The sequence below is a fragment of the Lepisosteus platostomus genome, chromosome 6 (genome assembly GCF_059453375.1).
Source record: "Lepisosteus platostomus isolate fLepPlt1 chromosome 6, fLepPlt1.hap1, whole genome shotgun sequence".
NCBI lineage: Eukaryota > Metazoa > Chordata > Actinopteri > Semionotiformes > Lepisosteidae > Lepisosteus > Lepisosteus platostomus.
The window spans coordinates 30,640,499-30,659,286 of record NC_142616.1 but is presented as its reverse complement, the minus strand read 5'-3'; the positions used below and the strand labels follow the sequence as shown (position 1 = coordinate 30,659,286).

The 18,788-nt window shown below is 39.1% G+C and overlaps 1 protein-coding gene across 1 annotated transcript in view; it reads left to right on the top strand.

Moving 5' to 3' along the window:
* The window catches only part of loxl4 (lysyl oxidase-like 4), a 41,486-nt gene extending 27,933 nt beyond the window's left edge, over window positions 1-13,553 (top strand). The window contains exons 9-15 of the mRNA XM_088635316.1: window positions 406-573; window positions 2,561-2,723; window positions 3,008-3,251; window positions 4,832-4,947; window positions 5,199-5,335; window positions 9,579-9,690; window positions 11,860-13,553. Coding sequence (XP_088491442.1) covers window positions 406-573; window positions 2,561-2,723; window positions 3,008-3,251; window positions 4,832-4,947; window positions 5,199-5,335; window positions 9,579-9,690; window positions 11,860-11,930 — 1,011 coding nt within the window. The 3' untranslated portion in view covers window positions 11,931-13,553. The remainder of the gene's footprint in view (window positions 1-405; window positions 574-2,560; window positions 2,724-3,007; window positions 3,252-4,831; window positions 4,948-5,198; window positions 5,336-9,578; window positions 9,691-11,859) is intronic.
* The last annotated feature ends 5,235 nt before the right edge of the window (window positions 13,554-18,788 follow it).

Below are 18,788 nucleotides of genomic sequence, written 5' to 3'. Positions count from 1 at the left end.
TCCTCGGCGTGTCTGCATTCTTAGATGTTTTACACGTTTTACTAATCTGTATTTATCTTGTTAACTACAAGCAATAGTGTTCTTACTATTATGATCCAGGGCCCTGTTAGGGCAACAAAATAATATTGCGTGATTTTCTAGATCTTGTAACACAATGAGGTTTTTGGTGTATTCATTTTCAACTTACAGTTTTTTGAAGAATGAAACGTTCTTAAATCGAGGGATAAGCGCATTTCCTGTTCAGCTTTTCCACAGAGACCCACTGACTACAGTAGGTCATGCTCACTCTTCTAGCGGGTTTGTAAAACGTTCAGAGAATCCGTAGTTAATTCCAAGGGACACCTTGTTTATTTTCTCTGCTCTTTCTTCTTTCCCTGCCTCTCATCCCTCCTTCTTCACACACAGGTGCGTCTGGCAGGGGGCCAGGCCCGGGGAGAAGGCCGCGTGGAGGTGCTGATGGAGGTGGAGGGGCGGATGAAGTGGGGTTCGGTCTGCAGTGAGTCCTGGGGGATCAATGAGGCCATGGTGGTGTGTCGGCAGCTGGGTCTGGGCTTCGCCTCGCACGCACTACAGGTGAGCTGGAGGCAGCAGAACGTAACCCCTCGACTCCACAGGGGAACAACAGGGAGTGTCATTACAATATCCACCACTGATATTGTACTTCAGCAATATCCTCTACAGTTACAGACCCCCTACAACAAGACTCATCAAACGCACTCTGCCAGCCTATGCTTACAGTGCTGTTTTAAATAAGAGAAAACTGGTGGTGCACACTCAGAAAGAAATGTTTAAATTACCAAAGGGACTCTTAGGTCAACATCCTGAAAAATCTATTACCTGACATATCTGTTTGATTCATTCATTATGTCAATGAAGTGTGGTGCAAAGCAATAAAATACTGCATTACTTTTGGTGGTATATTGTAATGCAAAGGAGTTTTTTAATAAAAATAAATAGATGAGGTTACATAGTGGTTTATTAGTCTCAATAATAGTCCTGGTTTCATCTTGAGAAAAAAACAAATTACAAAGGTTAAATAAAAACACTCCCCCAATTGTCAGAATATATTAAGTGAGGTTACACATCTTCTACATTATAGTATTTCAAGAACAATTTGGAAGGGGAGGAATACATAGGCAATAGCTGAAATGATAAATAGCTATTCAACAAATTTCAAATAAGACACAAAATACATTACTGTACATCCAACTGCATTTAGTGAGCCTGCCTCTTAAAGTGGTGTTTAAAGGAGACACCCTTTGGCCCTTTATAAAATAAAACAAGAATGAGAAACCAAATGGTGAAAAAGAAATCAATAAGTATTTCTGCTGATATGAAAATATGGCTTGTTATGGCTTCTTTCCTTATATTTAGTTCTAATCCCTTCAGTGTGCAGTACTTGATGGGTTTCTGTTCACCGAAGAGAAATACAGTGGTGAAGATGGGCTACAAAGACATCTTTGAAATGTTCACCTTTAATACTGTCTATTCCTGTCTTGTTCCTTGCTGTCCAAAGCTGTTAAGCCATCTGGTCTCCACTCCCCATACGCATCACATGTTATCCCTGAGACTGCTCAACAAATTGGAACTTGCACACTTCAGATTACAACTTGTAGAGCATAATATGATTAGTTGCTAATACTGAGAAAAGTATTTTGAGGAGACCCTTTCTTTTGGTGCAGCACTAGCTCTATTGAGGTATGGCTGCATGGAAATGGTTTCACATTTTCCTTTTTCACACCACCGCTCAATGAACATGAAATTACAGCTGTGAGGTGCAATGGATCTGTGCTCAGCAATCTGCATGCAGGGTTAGATGAAGAGAAAAGTAAGACTGTAAAATCTGGGAAAGAAAGCAGACAAAGAATAGGAAAATGGGTGGTATGTATTGCTATTCCACCTACAGTATTTAAAACTAAGTATTTAAAAGAATGGAAACCAAACAAGTTTACTCATATAGTCTCACTGAAGACACATAGTGGCTCATTGTGATGGTAGAAAAGGATCCCCTGCTACAGTCAGTGGTTTTGGAAGAATTTGTCTACCTAAAATTAAGAGCAGAAATGGAACAGCTTGGTCACCTAATTTTACAATATGACTTAGAAAATATTACTTTTTTCACCAGGCTGTAATTCAAATCCATATGAGGATGTTAATTTATGAAACAGGCTGTTTTTTTTTTCTTGAGGGCTCCTTGTTGATTTCACATACTGTATTTATGGAATGTATGTGTTTTGTCCTGAAGGGTGGCAATTGCAGAGTTTTTGTTGATGTCTGAAGTTTATGAATGATTTGGGAGGAAATAAGACTTAAAAAAATGTTTATTCAAGCTGGGATTGGAAAGAAAAATTACAATGCCATTGGTCTTTATGATATAATTTGTAGTTGTTTAAAACATAAAATACGATTATATGCATTTTAAATTGGGCTCGAAACAAAAGAATGAACCCTTAGTGGCAAATGCCTTAGCTAGTGAGCTCATGGCAAACAGAATGTAGGACTGACCAGATCCATCCAGAACGCTGACTGAGTCTCTGACTCTCTGTGCTGCTGTGCGCAGGAGACCTGGTACTGGCAGGGTCACCCCGATGCCAGCGAGGTGGTGCTCAGCGGGACACATTGCACGGGCACTGAGCTCTCCATCCAGCAGTGCCGCAGGAACGGACAAGTCCACTGTCCTCGGGGAGGTGGGAATCGAGCTGCAGGAGTCACCTGCTCGGAGAGTGAGTCACCCCCCCTTGAATCCCTTCTGCAATTTCGGACCGCCACAGTCCGTGCACTTTAACTACACTGCAAAGCATGGGCCGTTCTGTACTGTAAGTCTCGGCTGTTCAGAAGAGCTCCTTCCGTAGACGAGTACAAAAGAAATTGGTCCTCTCGCTTGAACACAGCAGTAAGATGGGGGTCTTAGCCGCAAGACGTCAGTCCGCAGTGGGTTCCTGTCTCGTCTGGCCGTGGCTGCGGTCCGCGTGTCGGCTGACCGTCTGTATGTCCCCTCCCCCGTCAGCGGCCCCTGACCTCGTGCTGAACGCCCAGCTGGTCCAGGAGACAGCGTACCTGGAGGACCGGCCCCTGCACCTGCTCACCTGTGCCCACGAGGAGAACTGCCTGTCCTCCTCCGCCGACCGCATGAACTGGCCCTATGGGGAGCGCCGCCTCCTGCGCTTCTCCTCCCGCATCCATAACCTGGGCAGGGCCGACTTCCGGCCGCGGGCCAGCCGAGAGTCCTGGACCTGGCACCAGTGCCACAGGTAGGGCGCAGCGAGGCTCCTGTCGAACGGCTGGAATGCTGTGCGGGCGAAGCTTCCAGTTCTGATCTTGCTAAGTGACGTTTTATCACGGCACAGTAAATATTTTGCTTAATTAGTGCAATGAGGGCCTGCACGGTTAAATAGTCAATTCCTTTTCAGAACCTTTTCCTGGCGTCAGTCTAATTGCTTGCCACTTTATTTTCTAACATTAGACTTTCCTTACGTGAAACGTGGTCCAAATTTCCCCAAGTCACATTCTTTTCCTCTGACGTATCTGACGTAAATGTCCCTCATGTCGGTGCTGTTTGTTGAAGCAGACCCCTGATGAAAGATGAAAGTGTGTCCTGTCTGGAACCCAGGTCCCCAGCCAGCTCAGGGCCCAAATAACTGTTTCTTTACCCCTGACTGCAGGTGAAATTAATGAGCTGACTTTCTAACACCGCTCTCGCAATCAGTTGCCTGAAATAATTACAGGCCCATTCTGAAGGAACAAGGCAGCCCCTTGTGGGGCAGTCAGTGCTGTGAATAATCTCAGCCCAGCCCCTTCGTTAGTCTCTACAATAACACGGGCCTGGAATGCATTTCAAAGTGCTCCATTCAACAGTTGCACAAACAACATAGAAGGCTAACCTGCGGGGAAACAGGGGGCTTCTGTCAGAGATGTACAAGAGTACCATACGCCTGTATGACCAAGGGATGAGGTCAATGTGTTGAACTTGATAGTGTCCAGTTGTTCTAACCATTCCTGACTGGACGCCTTTCTCCTGGCTGCTGCTAGTGCAGTACACACCACTCATGGGTTAACACATCACAGAAATCTAGGAAGTCTGACTTCTGTTAAATTTGTTTCGAAGGTAGAAATATGGCTGTTTCTGAGGCCGTTCTTTGTTCTTTGAAAGGTATGATTGTAAGTTTGATCATTTCTCATGTTATCAAGTGGGATTTTATTAGCCATGTGTGAAAAGGTTGTAACTACGTACGACACTAGTTGAATTTAGAGAGCATTTAGTTATGGTTTGTTGGCCAGAACTGAAGCCAAACAGATTTGTATTGCTTGTGTAGCCATTTGTACATTATCTGGCAAAACAACCCAGTCCACAACCCAACCAAAACTCTTAAATTCTTTGCAGAAAATTCAAGCCAATGTGTAAAACAGACTTCTTTCAACAGAACTTGCTTTTTTCTACAACTTTTATATCTTAACATTTTTCACATTTTATTAGGAATTAAATTCTGCTTTCTAAACAAATGATTATTTTGCTTGGTGTCATGGCATTTAGGGTCCATTCTGACCTGGTCTTCTTGTGTGGTGTTTGAATGTAATGATTGCATGTGTTTTTGGTCAGTGCTTTGGTTTCTTCCCAAAGGTTGAAAACTGCTCTTTCTAGTGCAGTGAATCTCTAAATTGTCCCTCATACGCATGTGTAAGTGTGTCCCCATCGCCCTGTCTGCTGGGGTAGGCTCCAGTATGCCATGACCCTCTGCTGCGTAATTGGTAATTATTTAATGGATTTTTCTGATATGGTCTTCATATTATTTTTCTTATTTGTGCTGTCACACTAACCCTTTGGTCTCTGCAGGCATTACCACAGCATTGAGGTATTCACGCACTATGACCTCCTAACCCTGAATGGGACCAAAGTAGCAGAAGGCCACAAGGCCAGCTTCTGTTTGGAAGATACCCACTGCCCTGATGGTAGGTCATGCTTTTGTCTGTGTTTTAACAGCATTACTACTGTTACAACTGTTTGCAACTTTGTATTTCAATTTTAATAACTGAGTTTATGATAATAACAAGGTGAAGTTAATAACAGTAGTTCATGACAGATATATCAGGAAAAGTCGTGGTAAATTGTGTTGCTTATAGTTACAAAACTTACAGCTCTCAATATGCTCCAAGCATTTTATCTTCCATTTTGTGGTGAACTGTGTTTTTTTTATTGGCAGGACTTCAGAAACGCTATGCCTGCTACAACATGGGGGATCAGGGCATCTCTGTGGGTTGCTGGGATACATACCGTCATGACATTGACTGCCAGTGGGTGGACATCACAGACATCAGGCCAGGGGACTACATTTTCCAGGTTTGACCAGAAATGACATGCTCAGATCACACTCAACACCCACACAGATACATACTGTACAGTTCATACTTTTCTCAAAGCCACAGTACCCCTTGAAGAAAATAAATCACATATTTGGGATTAGGGTCAATAGGTTCATCGTGTAGTCACCCACCTTGTTACTGCTAAATACAGTACAAACAGAGGAAATCCCTATTCTCATCCATTTCCCTATATACTATCAATTGAATACTTCATACTTCATTCAGCATTGTGGATAGTTAACTACTTTTCCCTCTTGAAACGATAACTCCACAGACCCAGATATCAGACTGCACAGTGAGATCTATACAGCAGCATTTTTAGGGACAGTTAGGATAGGCTTGAAGAGAAGATGCTTAGGCTAATTAACACAACTGGAGGAAAGGGTATGTGATGTAAGACAGGGAAAACCTTATATTAATATTCTTCTGCCTTTCAAGCATCTTCAGAGCTATTCCAGATAAAACAATTAAGTAAGATAGCTATAAATAGATGTTTTTCTATAGTTCAGCTCATTCAGCACAACTTAATTACAAAGCTGTGGAAAGCCTCGACGCTTTGTTGTGGAAGCTTATGTTGTGGTAACGCAAGGAAAGGTCAGGCGTCAGGCTGGAATCTCTCCAGTCACGTTCACACAGGAGAGAGAGGAATAAGGGATACAGTTATGTCATCAATGTTTTGTTAATTCTCTTAATGGTTTACACCTGTGACATTTCCACAGCATATCCCACCTCTAATGATCCAAACTCAGTGCCCCTCTTGATGACTTATTTAATAATTTGCCAATGAGATCTTTTCAATGAATTCCACCTCTGAAACTGTTGGATATTTTTAAGTGTCCCTTAAAATCATCTTAGTATTTTAAAATACACAGGTATCTTAGGAAATGAAAACAGTTTTTGAAAGTAGCAAATACAAACTCCTGTTCAATTAAGGATTTAGTGAAGTAATGGAAAGCTCATGCCAGAGGAAAACCACAAGACTCTGAGGTCATGAAGACCAGGGTTCAAAGGGTTCAGCCTGGAATTTCAACCCTTGTTCAGAAATAGTACTGGATTATCCAAAAGAAGGGCCAAAATATTATACAGTATATTTACATGAAGCTTACCCTTGTGTATATCTTAGGGAAAGATATACATTTGTTAAATTATGAATTATTTTTTAATTTTTTTCAGTCCCTGTCCCCCTTTGTGTTTGTGAAATAAGTGTGTGCTTTGTCTTGTGTTTGCTTCCTCCTTGATTCGTGTATGGCTGGACATGATTCAGTCCGTTTCATTACCATTAGCTCAAGGCAAGAACAGAAATAACAATCTGAACAAGTGCCGTGACCAAAAATGCCTGTGACATTTCTATGACCTGAATTAGGCCTTGTTCACTCAGAGGTTTCCTTCTAATTCAAACACTAATTGAACAAAATGGAGAACTTTTTTGTACAGATGTCTGAAGTGAATTTCATCTGAGTGCCTGGATCGAGTTAAGAAGCTCAGTTGTAAATATGAATTATCATTTCCATTGAAAACTGTGGCAGTCAAAGCTGGAATTCTTTGGAATTGTGCTCCCACCTTCCCATTGGAGAACCTTGCTTTATCACTGCAAATGTCTTCATTCTCCAGAGCTATCTCACAAGCAGGCGCATTCAGTTGGCAGTCAGGACCACAGGAGCCATCAGGAGATAAGAATACGTGTTATACACTGTCATTTTTTGAGTAAGGATTTGGCTAAATTCACAAGATTAGGCTCAAGCCAGGAAAGTTTTGGGAACTTGTTTTTTCTTTGGTTCCTCTCTTTTTTTTTTTTGAATGGGATTGGACCTGTATTTAAGCAGAGTGTATAATTTGGAGCACTGCTATTAAGAAAATGGTTCAGTGACATGATCAACAAGCTGGCAGGGCAGAGGAGGCACTTATAAAACCGGTTCGAAAACATGCTCTTATTTTAGGTTCGGTGCAGCGAGAGGAGAGGGAGAGAGCTATGCAGAAACACAGCTGGTCTCATTCATGCTGTACTGGAACACTGGCACTCTGACTCGTGTTCATGAACAAGGCTGTACAGCTAATGAGGTGGTCATGACATACCTCAGATAGGAATCCAAGGGCCTGGCTTCTGTTGAAGTCAAGTATGACCCACAGCATTAAAGGAATGCTTTTGAAAATGGCATTATCTCTCAGACTCCTTTCATTCCACCTCTGTCACTCGCCATCCCGATTCCTTCAGACCTTTCTTTCTCTTTGCTTCCTACCGATTCTGTGCTTACATAATCCAGAGGTGCAAGTGAAGCAGTTGTTTTCTAAAGGGCACATTTTATTTTTGAGCTTGTAAAAAACTAGACAAGATCCGTGCTCTGTCATCATCTCTAGTCAAATGAGATAGGAAATGGTACGTCTGAAGTCAAGCTTGCATTTAAAAACAAAATCCATACAGCCCCTTGTAATAATCTCAGAAACATCTTTAGTGTATATGAAAACAGCATGCGACATAAATAAAAAAGATTAAGCAATTTTTTTTCCCATGTTTCTATTGAATTGTCTACGTGTACAGTATTAAAATTAATGATGACTCCCTGGCCATGATGGTCATATTACTACAATATACTGTAGATCTGTAACACAGTACATAGGCATGATAAAATATATTAACAACATAGAATGTGTCCTGTACAATTACAGGGTGTTTCTCTGAATTTTTACTAAATCCTCCAAATCCTCAATTACAGAAATATGAATTTATGCACCATAATATAGAACTATCAAATACAGCTTTGTAAAGTACATAAAAAGTTTAATTTACAATGGCAATTATGGGAATCATTGTTAACTGACAATAGGTAATGCGTGTTGGAAATCATTTGTTTTCATTAATACTTTACAATAAAGTAAAAGCCACAGCTCTCTTCAACTGCAATTCCTAGGGGTACTTTGTTACATCAAATTGCAAATAAAAATATAATGGTGTCATCCAAATAAAATTAATAGGGATTTATCCCTTGACCTTTAAACTCTTAATATAGGTCAGAAAATTATCTCAGGTTTATTGTGCATATGAGTCAGGCAGGAAATTAAAGCAATCCCAGCTATGAGGGCATTTAATGACAGGAAATTTGAAAATTTAAAATAGAACTAATAATTATTCTAAATGATGTCCTTGAAGGTCAGTATTGCACACAGTGAAGTGGATGGTAGGACAGCACAAATATAACATTTCTACAGAGATTAAGAGTGGAGAGCAGGACAGGAAGACAGCACTGAGCACAATGCAGTCTGTTTTTGTATGGACAAGCTTTAGAATGTCAAGCCCATGAGGAGCTTCCACACCCAGAACAACATTCAGCTTGTCCTCTTCCACCTGAATGGCCTTTTTATTGCCAAGGTCAGCAAACAAATCTCTCCCCTAAGCTGCCGTGTCACCTGCAAACATGTCCAGAAGCATGCGTGAGCAACACATGGCCCCACTGGCCATTTTGACATCACCCCGAGGGCATCATATCTGTCCTGGAATTTCTCCTGTTGCATGCTTGCAGAAAATGCCCTTCCATTCAGTCTGAGAAACAGTGAAACAGTTGTTTCAGGAAACGTGAAAGCAGTGAGGATCAAAGATCTTTCCAAGGTGATGGTCTCCCTTTTTAGCTCTCCAGACCATGATTATGCTGACCTTTTTATCTGTGTTCAAAGACTCCTACACCTCATACATGTCAGAAACTAAAATTAATCTTAAAAATGCACAAGTTCCTCCAGCACTCACAAACCAACAAAAGTCTTTTTAAATACCATTGACAGATAATTGCTTGCTGCACACTCCCTGGACTTTGACAGCCAGATTTTCATCTCTTTACTTGCCTTTTCACCTTCTCATGTTGTCTTTTACCCTCCCCATCCACACCTTCGCTGCGTGTTCCTGCTCTCTCCCTCATTTCCCCAAAGCACCCTAAGGCTCCCATGTTGAAAACTGTTCCTTTTCTTGTGTGAAATTAAACTCAGGAGTGCTCTTACATTTGTTCTAATGTTGTTTTCTCCCCAATGAAGAGCATTTTTTTACTCCAGACGATGCTGCAGTAGGAATAAGAGAAAGGCTCAGTAATAATGCTTTTTTATGGTCTCCCTGGCACCACAAAGATTCCATAGAATGTAAAATGCAGAGAATCACTAGAAACTGTCTCTGGAAATCTGAGTTCATTATATGTTCCTAGGAGAAACTCGTATGAAGCTATGTTGTGTTGCTCTTGCAGGTTGAGGTAAATCCTTCTTTGGACATGGCGGAATCGGATTTCACTAACAATGTGATGCGGTGTCGATGCAAGTACGATGGCAACCGGATCTGGATGTATGGTTGTCACACAGGTAAGGCACGGATCAGCTCGGCCTACAGGACAGATGCTCACACACCTCACAACACCTTGTGACATTTGCTAATGATGCATGATGGAACTAAGTTTCCAAATTACTGATGAACTAAGGAACATGGGCAAATAAGTTTGAAAAAACACATATGGAATGAAAACTCAATTTCAGCCCACAACAGATAATAACAGAAGCCTGCAGAAGAAGACAAATAGTGATTTACAATGACTTGACCAAGAGGTTTGTACCTCTGCTCCATGGTAAACAAAAAATAAAATAAAATGGAAGATAAACAGAAGAATAAATAAAGTTTAAATTTGCAATATTCGAGTTACCAAACTATTAAAAAATAATGATTTACATATTCAATTGAAGACACATCAGATACCAAAATTGGACAATTTGAGCTTACTCTACAGTCATTAGGCACTGCAAATTCAAATACTTTTGATAAAAAAAATTATCTGTTTCAAGTCAGTCAATCATTGTATTATTAATAATTATCATTGCTTGAAATTGCTTACAGTGCCATCCAAAAGTATTGATACAGGAAAGTCAAAGCAGTTATTTTTGCTTTGCTCACACACTATTTTTTAGTGATCATACGATTAATATCAATTAGTATCAATTGTCAGAACAATATACATTTGATTTTTTAACAATTCTATTTAGAGATTTGATCATATTGAAACAAAAAACATACTTTGTGTTCAGCCCAGTGACGACACATTCACTTTAAGTAAACTTCAGAGTGTGATTGTCTGAACAATCCAGCTGACAGGCCTCTTTGTGTCATCATCTGAGTTGCTTTGTCAAGACTTTGCAGCAGTTTGCATTTTCCTTAATCTTGGGTTGATCTGACTTCAATTTCTATTTTAGCATGTAAAATGCATACTTGAAATTTAAATCTGGAGGTGGAAATTGGCATTGGCTGTATTTTCATGCAGCAGGGTGAAGCGCGGAAACATTTACTTCAAAATAAGACAAAATGTTTCTATAAACTTTAGACTTCATTGTGCTGCTGCCATCATTAGTGACATCATCAGAAAAGTTTAGCAATCCCTTGTAGAATTTGCTGTGCACGCTCAAATCCTGCCTTTTCTTCTGCATTTCAGACTGATCCCATAAAGAATACCTGAATTGACCTGATTAAAAATACAAGATTTTTATTATTATGACATTTTAATACTTTTATAAAAATGTTTATGTTTCAATTGTATTTTTCCCCTATGATTAATGGTTATCAAAGATCACAGTTAAAATTCCAGTTTAATATTTTACTGTTCCAATACATCTGGAGGGCATTTTAGGTCTGAAGATCTAACAGAGAACCTAGAAGAAAAGCAAATTCCCAAACAGCATTTTGTACATTAATCTATATCAATGAATCATTTTAAAGGTATAAAGAAGATGAATGGGTCATGGAATAAAGATTACATTAATGAGTACAATATGGGGCATCAGTGATCAAACTTCCCAAGAATACGTTAAGAGGCCATTGTTAACAATTTTGTCATAAACTTTAAACCAAAATGAGGAGTATAGACATGTGAAATAATACAAACTTAGAGGAACAGGCACCTTTAAAAATTCAAAGAATTATGTATTCCACAGTATCAAAAATCTTAGATAAATCTTAGATAAATACTGTTGTCCAATTGTTGCCAAAGGTCATTATAACATCATTTAAGACTTTTAAGACCGCTGTAACAAAACCACACCTAGAGCAAAATACTGCACAGAAGAGAAAATATTATTGCTATGTAAAAATAAAAGCTTAACTACTCATTAACAATTCTTTCCATGATCTTAAATAGGCAAGGCAAGGTAGAGTTAGACTTATAGCAGTTATGGTCTGTCCTATTGCCCTCTTTAACAAGAGCAAAACAAGGGTGGATTTCCAGTCTGCTAGAAATTTAGCTGTTTTAAGAGATTAAAATAGTACTGTAGGTCAAAGTTTCACATTTTAAATGAGTAGCTAAATTGAGAAAGAATGGATCAATATGTCCAACAGACCTATACGTCTCTGTTTTGCAATGCTCAGCCGACCTTGGGGGAATCCGAAACAATCTCTTTCTGCAGACAAAAACGTATCATGCATGAGAACACAAGATTTACACGGATGTTTAAATGTAAACGTGCTGTGCAACATTGTCTCACTGTTCTTAGGAGATGCCTACAGCCTGGAAATCGAGGACCTGTTCGAGCACCAGCGCCAGATCTCCAACAATTTCATCTAGCCCACCTCCACAGGAACAGGACACTGTCCCCGATGGGCAGTGAAAGGTCATTGCTGGGTCACCAGGGAACTTACCTCAGTGCAAGATTAAGGGTGATGGATGGCATCTGTCCACAGTAAAGCACTGTGCTACAGCTTCCTGCAAACTCACACAAGAAACCTCAGGACAGCCCTCACCCACCCATATCATAATCATAACCCCTCCCCAAACAAAAGGAGAAACCAATACATGCTCTTTGCATCCTGAGCTAATCAGCAGCCTGGAAACATTTTTTTTTTTAATTGCAAACAATCATACCACAATACTTTCTAAGAGGAACTTGGAAACTGAAAAAGTGCTCACCGCAGTTAAGCAAAAATGAAAATAAGAAGACGAAAACTGAACTTTCATGCCTGAATGGGAGAGTATTTTTTCTTTTGAACGAAATGGACAGCTAGTGTGTCTTGATTTGTTTGACCTCTCCTGCACATTTCAAATCGGCATCATTTCGTGACAAACCTCATTCACATTAACAGAATCATTGTTGATCTGTACTCAAACTTTTGAATTTGCCTAGCTGTTACTGGAACCATGACTTGTTTTGTTGAATTCACTCTTCTCTGCACTTAGTATGACAAGATATACACATTATAACAAATATTTAAATAATATATAAATTAAAACAGTTACTAAAAATGGTAGTTATGCAATTAAGAAATGTTTTAATTTAAATATATGCTTCCTTATGGAAAGTGTGTTTGTATAGCACCCATAAACCTTAAGTGTTAAAGTATAAAAAATGTGTGGCTCTTTGACATTGTGCATTTCTTGGCTATTGGTGAATATTCCCTGAGAATGCTATTGAACATCTCAGGTAGTCTTCTTCTCTATGTACAGAGGACAGGTGTCAAAATGGAAAGTGTATTTAAGCACTAAATTATAGTTGAGCCACATTGGACGTACTCTACAGCTTTCTATAGCACTGTTTCCAACCAATTTGCAGTTTCTGCAGGGTATCTGCATACAAATACATCAAACTTAAATTGGAGCTACAACAAAAGCAGACTGCTTCTTACATGAGAGCATATTAGTCTGTTGATAAACTGTTCATAGATATAACACATTAACATGAAGCGTTATTGGTAATACAGTAAGTGGAACAAATGGCCACTATTGTGAATTAATGAGCACCACATGCTCCTGGCAGATAGTCAGGTAAGTTGCTCTGTGCTCTGGACTCCAGTTAACCTTGGGGTATACCTTGAATTGGAAGAAAGGTGCTTCTTGTGTTAGGGTGCTGTTTCTTCAAATTCACACATTTCCATCAGGAAAAAAATATGGTTTTATATGGAATATATGTACTTTTTGTGGATTTTGTTATTACAGTTTAAAAGGGCTTCTAATAAGGCACACATACTCATGTACAGTTTTAAGTATTCTTCACAAAAACTATAGTCAATAGAACTAGTTTATAGTTCTATGAATGAAATGTTGTTCTGTATTGTACATTTTGTTGTACCAAATCAAATCATATCCAGTAAATGCACTTTATTCAGGACATTGCAGTATTCAGGAAATTTCTTAAGAGTTATGTCCGAAATGACATTCAGGTTGGTAGACAAATAAAGTTCTGTGTTTCCAAAACTGGGCAATGGCTGTTATTTTAAAATGAGAGTATATATATATTTTTAACAAACAGGTTTCCTAGAGTTTTTATAGAGTTAATAACTGCTATTATATTTAAGATCTCAAATAGATTAATGTACTCAACATTACTGTCAAATTCTGGAAAAAAAAACTTTGAAAAAAAATATTCTAAAATATTGTTAAATGTGCATTTTGCAGTTACCTTTCTCTTGTTTTACTAGTAAGAAATACTTCAGTGTCATTTTTCCTGTTCATGTTCAGATGATCACAGCTGTGGTTCCATAACATTACTTTTGATGTATTATGGAACAAGTAATAGGTTTATTCCATGCTGAAAAAAAGAGAAGAGAGAAAAAACACATTTCGGCCGTGGAGCCTTCTTCAGGTGTGCTGATGTATTATTACCCATTGAAACTGACATACACTTTGCAGTTGAAAATCGTTCAGCCTTGTTAACAGAGATTAGATATAGGGTTAAGAAAAAACAAGTGCCATCATCCACTTAAAAAAAGGAAAGTGCAGCTCAAGCTTGTCTTTCTGAACGGAAGCCCTATCTGACCACAGTAAAACTGAGAATTTATGCCCCCAGGTAGGACAAAGAATCACCAATATAAAACTTCTGAGCAGGGCTAAAAACATATCTATGACATTACGAAACACTCGAGACTTAGTTTTCTAAAAACAAAATCTTGTAACAGAAAAAGGCTAAACAAGTGGGTATCTTTTCAGCCTTAACAGCAGGATCATTGCTGAGTCTTTAAAATAACCTGTAGGCCGGACTGGCACAGCCTCAGCTATATAAATGTTCTTTCTTGTAAAAACAAAATCACTGTTTTATACATTTTTTCATTAAACAGCCTGGTTGTAAAAAGCTCAATTGCACAACTGCCTGGAAAGCATATAAAAGCCCTTTATTTACGTTAAAATGGGCTGTAGATGTGGATATGGTGGCCATTCTTCAGCCAGGAGTTTTCAAGGTTGGGTTCAGTAATTGAGTCTGGACACAAGGACATCAAAATACTGCTTCCAAAAACAGAAAACAGTTTTTATGGCCATTTGAAGTCTAGCTGTGGACTGTAGGCATACCACAAACTTGTTTTAAACAGAACATGTTTTACCTAAAAAAAAACACCATCTCTATAATTTATACAATAATGTTTCTGTTTTTTAAGTTTATATATACTCATCTAAATGATCAGTAAAATATAAATCCTTGTTTATGTGTAACAGCAACAAAATGAACAAACAAAATAACACTTTAATCATGCCTTTACTACACAACCCCAGTTGGGCAGCAGTGTGAAGAGTGGTAATTGTCCTGGACTTGTCACTGGAAGGTTGTAGGTTCAAATTCCAGGTTAGAAACTGCTTGTTGTACATTTGAGCAAGGTAGTTCCACTGGAATAAATACCCAGCTATAGACTGTAAATAGGTCCAAATGAAAGTTGTTCTGGATAAAACAGCTTTGGTTTGGCATCAGTCAAATTTAAAAAAATAATAATAAAAAAAATACAGCATGATATACATCTCTGGATACTGGATTTAACTATTCTATTGACCAGGAATAACAGCCGATTTCACTTGTATAATATAATCCCAGAACGATTCACATACAGAAGGGGACCCACTTCATCCATAACTGTGTATCCACTGAATTGCCATACAACCCAAGTGACACACAGCAGATCAGGAGTCAATGTGACAATTGCCGGAGCAACTGAAGAAGGAACTTTAGGAAGATCAGATTGTATGAGCCCAGAGCAGAATATAGCCTGGACACTAGGGCTAATACGCCTACTCTAATAACAGTGCCAGATGATCTTTAATAACAGCAAGTAATCAGGGTAATTTAACGTATTATCTGAAGGACAAATATAGGACCTCATGCTTTTAAATTGCCATTTTGGCACGTCTCCTAATGTCTTTAATAACTGATGCCTCTTAACTCAAACATAGTTCAGGCAAGGGACGTTGTCACTGCCGAACCGTCTCTGAACACTGCAACCACACCCTTTGTGAGGCTGTTCTAGAACAGAAGAAAAGAGAGAAGCAAACTGCGGCCTTTGAGAAGTTTCACTGAATAAAAAATGTAGTTCCTACTGATGATGCAGTCCCAGAGGCCTTCCCATTTTATTGCACTCCAGAGCTACTACAGAAATGATTGTTAACAGCTTTTGTTTCTAAAATAATATTTCATTAACACATACAGTACTACTCAGCCTGCTTTCCAAATGATACTGGGGTTAATCCTTCTGGGTAATAGGCCGGCCGGAGCGTGATGCCTGACCATATCGCCTCCACCTCCAGTGTCAGATGGTTGAGGAAAAATGGTGGCCCATGCCTCCCATTCCCCCATGGGCCTTTATGGCCTGAAAAGGGGACCTAACCTACCTAAGATAAAAGATAAGATCACTTTATTAGCCATATAGAATTACTTGCATTAGGAATTTGTCTTTTCTCATACCCTAGCTTGCTCTCCATGAGAGACACAGGCACACAGACGGGGAGAGAGAAGCTCGGGGTCAGAGAGCAGGTTCAGCCATTTATACGGCGCCCCTGGAGCAGGTGGGTTTGCTCAGGGGCCCAACAGAGTAGGATTCCTCTGCCGGCCATGGGATGGCCTACTCAACATGCTGCTCTAACGACGCAGGACAACCTCAAGGACACAGCAGCCTGAGTGCTGGGGTGAATCCACTTGCTGGGCTCAAAGATGAAAAGACAGGCGCTGATGGCAGAGAAGACTGTTCATGTGCTGTAGGAAAGCTCCAAATATTGTACTCAAAATAGCAAGGTTTAAAGCTGGGGAGAAATGAGGCGAAAAGCCAGGGGAATCCAGAATCACAGTCAGGAAAACTTAGCGGTACACAGAACGGTAAAGAGCGAGCAAAGAGAAAGAGAACACCAGCACAGCAAGAAAGAGGGAGGATAAGGCAGCGGAAACCCAATGGCTCTGCCAGGACTTTAACACAAAGCAGATCAGCACAGTTAACAGGCGTTTACCTCATGAATGAGTGGCAGGTGGGACTGATAATCGCTCATATCGGGTATGGACAGCCCCAGTGGATGATTTGGACACGGCTGGTTGCCGTAGCAATATGGGGGTGCGAGCTGGCATCTGCATGGGTATTAAAGCTGCTTTCAAATATACTATACTGTAGAATTCCCTGCTACTTGCAGTTCATTGTATTGGGACTTCCGATTATCAAGTGAGATACAAGTCCATGTCAAGGTTTTGCACTGGAGGGGAAAAATTCAAGCTTCATTGTTCCCCAGGGGAAATATTATGAAGTGGATAAACAACAAGATCTGTTACAAGGTGACAATGATGAAAAGAGGAAGTTTTACACAACCGATCCCTAAAGAGGACTAGGACTTGAACAAGAAGTATTCAATCTTTCTAAAGGAAATCACAAGGCTCATGAAATCACAAGGGCTAAAGAACACATTTTTCATACAGGTTTGGGGTCACTTTAATTTATGCTATTTTATTGTTTGTACAGAAGCTTTGGATGCAAAAAAGTAGCTAGCACCCACGTTTTGTTTCATTATTGTCCCATTTATGCATTGTATGGATGTCCCTGCTTAGATTCCACATAACCAAGTTAAATGTTCTAAAAATGTCATATTGTTTGTTCAAATTATTTTGTCTTTTCTCGGACGCACACACACCTTATGTAAAAATCTCTCAAAGCTGTTTGCCAGGACGTGTAAAGACGGGTACCAAACCTCACACAACCAGTCATGGGATTGCAAAACAGATACTCTTCCTCACGTGGTTTCCTCTCTACTTCAAAGTTGTCTGAGAACCAGAAGTGGTACCTATTACAGAATCTTTGCAGAAATGAAACCAGATAACCATGAAAAATATGGGTAAAATAAAAAAAACAGAAATATGTAATCTTCACTTACAAAGGGTTGTTCTGACAGTTTTACATCAGTCCTATGCAATCAGCATTTCTATGTTGAAGAGTACAGTGCCAGATCTTCAGAAAAAGCTTGATTATGTTCTGTCACATGAGAACTATACATGGCCACAAAAGCCAGACATGTTCACCAACTAAGCACTAACTCAGAAGTGGTACTAATCTCACAGATATTTCACTTGACCATGATTAAACTAATATGTTGCAACTGGATTGGCCCTAGTTTTTTTATGTCCTCTTTTGGTTTTATAATAAATAGCTGTTACTTTGCAAAAAAAGAACCATTGGCTGGTCCCATGGATATCTTTTACTGCAAATTTCTTATCATTCTGTATTCCTGAAAACCAGAGTCAAAATATACAAACAAGTTCCATTCTATATTTAAATAAAGATATACAAAAATCTGCAGTCACATTCAATAATTAATAAACTTTTTACCATTATGTGCAGGGCATATCTCAATCACTTGTGTATGTGGATTTTAAGGAATTTAAAATGTAGGTAAAAGCCAATATACATACTGGAGTCTAAAGGCCTTTTACTATTTTATGTTAAACTCTAATCTAACCTCAACTGCTACCAACATAAACATTCAGTATGTTTTGCAATATAACAGCACAAATAAACCACTAGTTCCTTGAGCTTTAATCATCTTAAACACCACAGAATTTCTGAAAATAAAAATCATGAAGAAATCCTAGGTTTTATTACAGGAAACAATTTCCTGAACCAGTTTCCAGTCAAGTGCTAAATCTTTGCAATCTTTAAGCAACAACAAAGAAACAAAGTTCTAAATAAAAAAAAAGAGATGAAACATATATTAAAGCCTAAAATATCTTATGACAACTTTCTGTGAAGTATTGATATCTCAAGCAAATCTCAAGTTAAGATTTGGATGTGTCTACGGTGTGAGACAAACACCAAATTCTAAAGCCAAAGTCAGACTATGGAAACACCCAGAACTAATTCAAACAGATCTCAAAGACAACTTTGGACAGACTTGAGAGACTTATTAATTCGAAATTTTAGATCTTTTGGCTAATAATTTGATGCCTATCTGGAATGCTATATCCCTTTGAAATGACCCTCTGCGTTCACCTTCTGTCTCAAAAAAGGTCTTTTCATTTGTGGCTTTCCTGAGAAAACGTTTTTTTTTCCTTCTATAAAAAGAAAAATAACTGAAAAAAATAAGAAAAACAACAAGAAAGCACACTTAAAAGTCAGACACCTGACTCACTAAATACCTAGCTGCATTTTTCAAACTTCACGGCTTTTTAACTAACATCAGAATGTAACTATGTACGCGTCA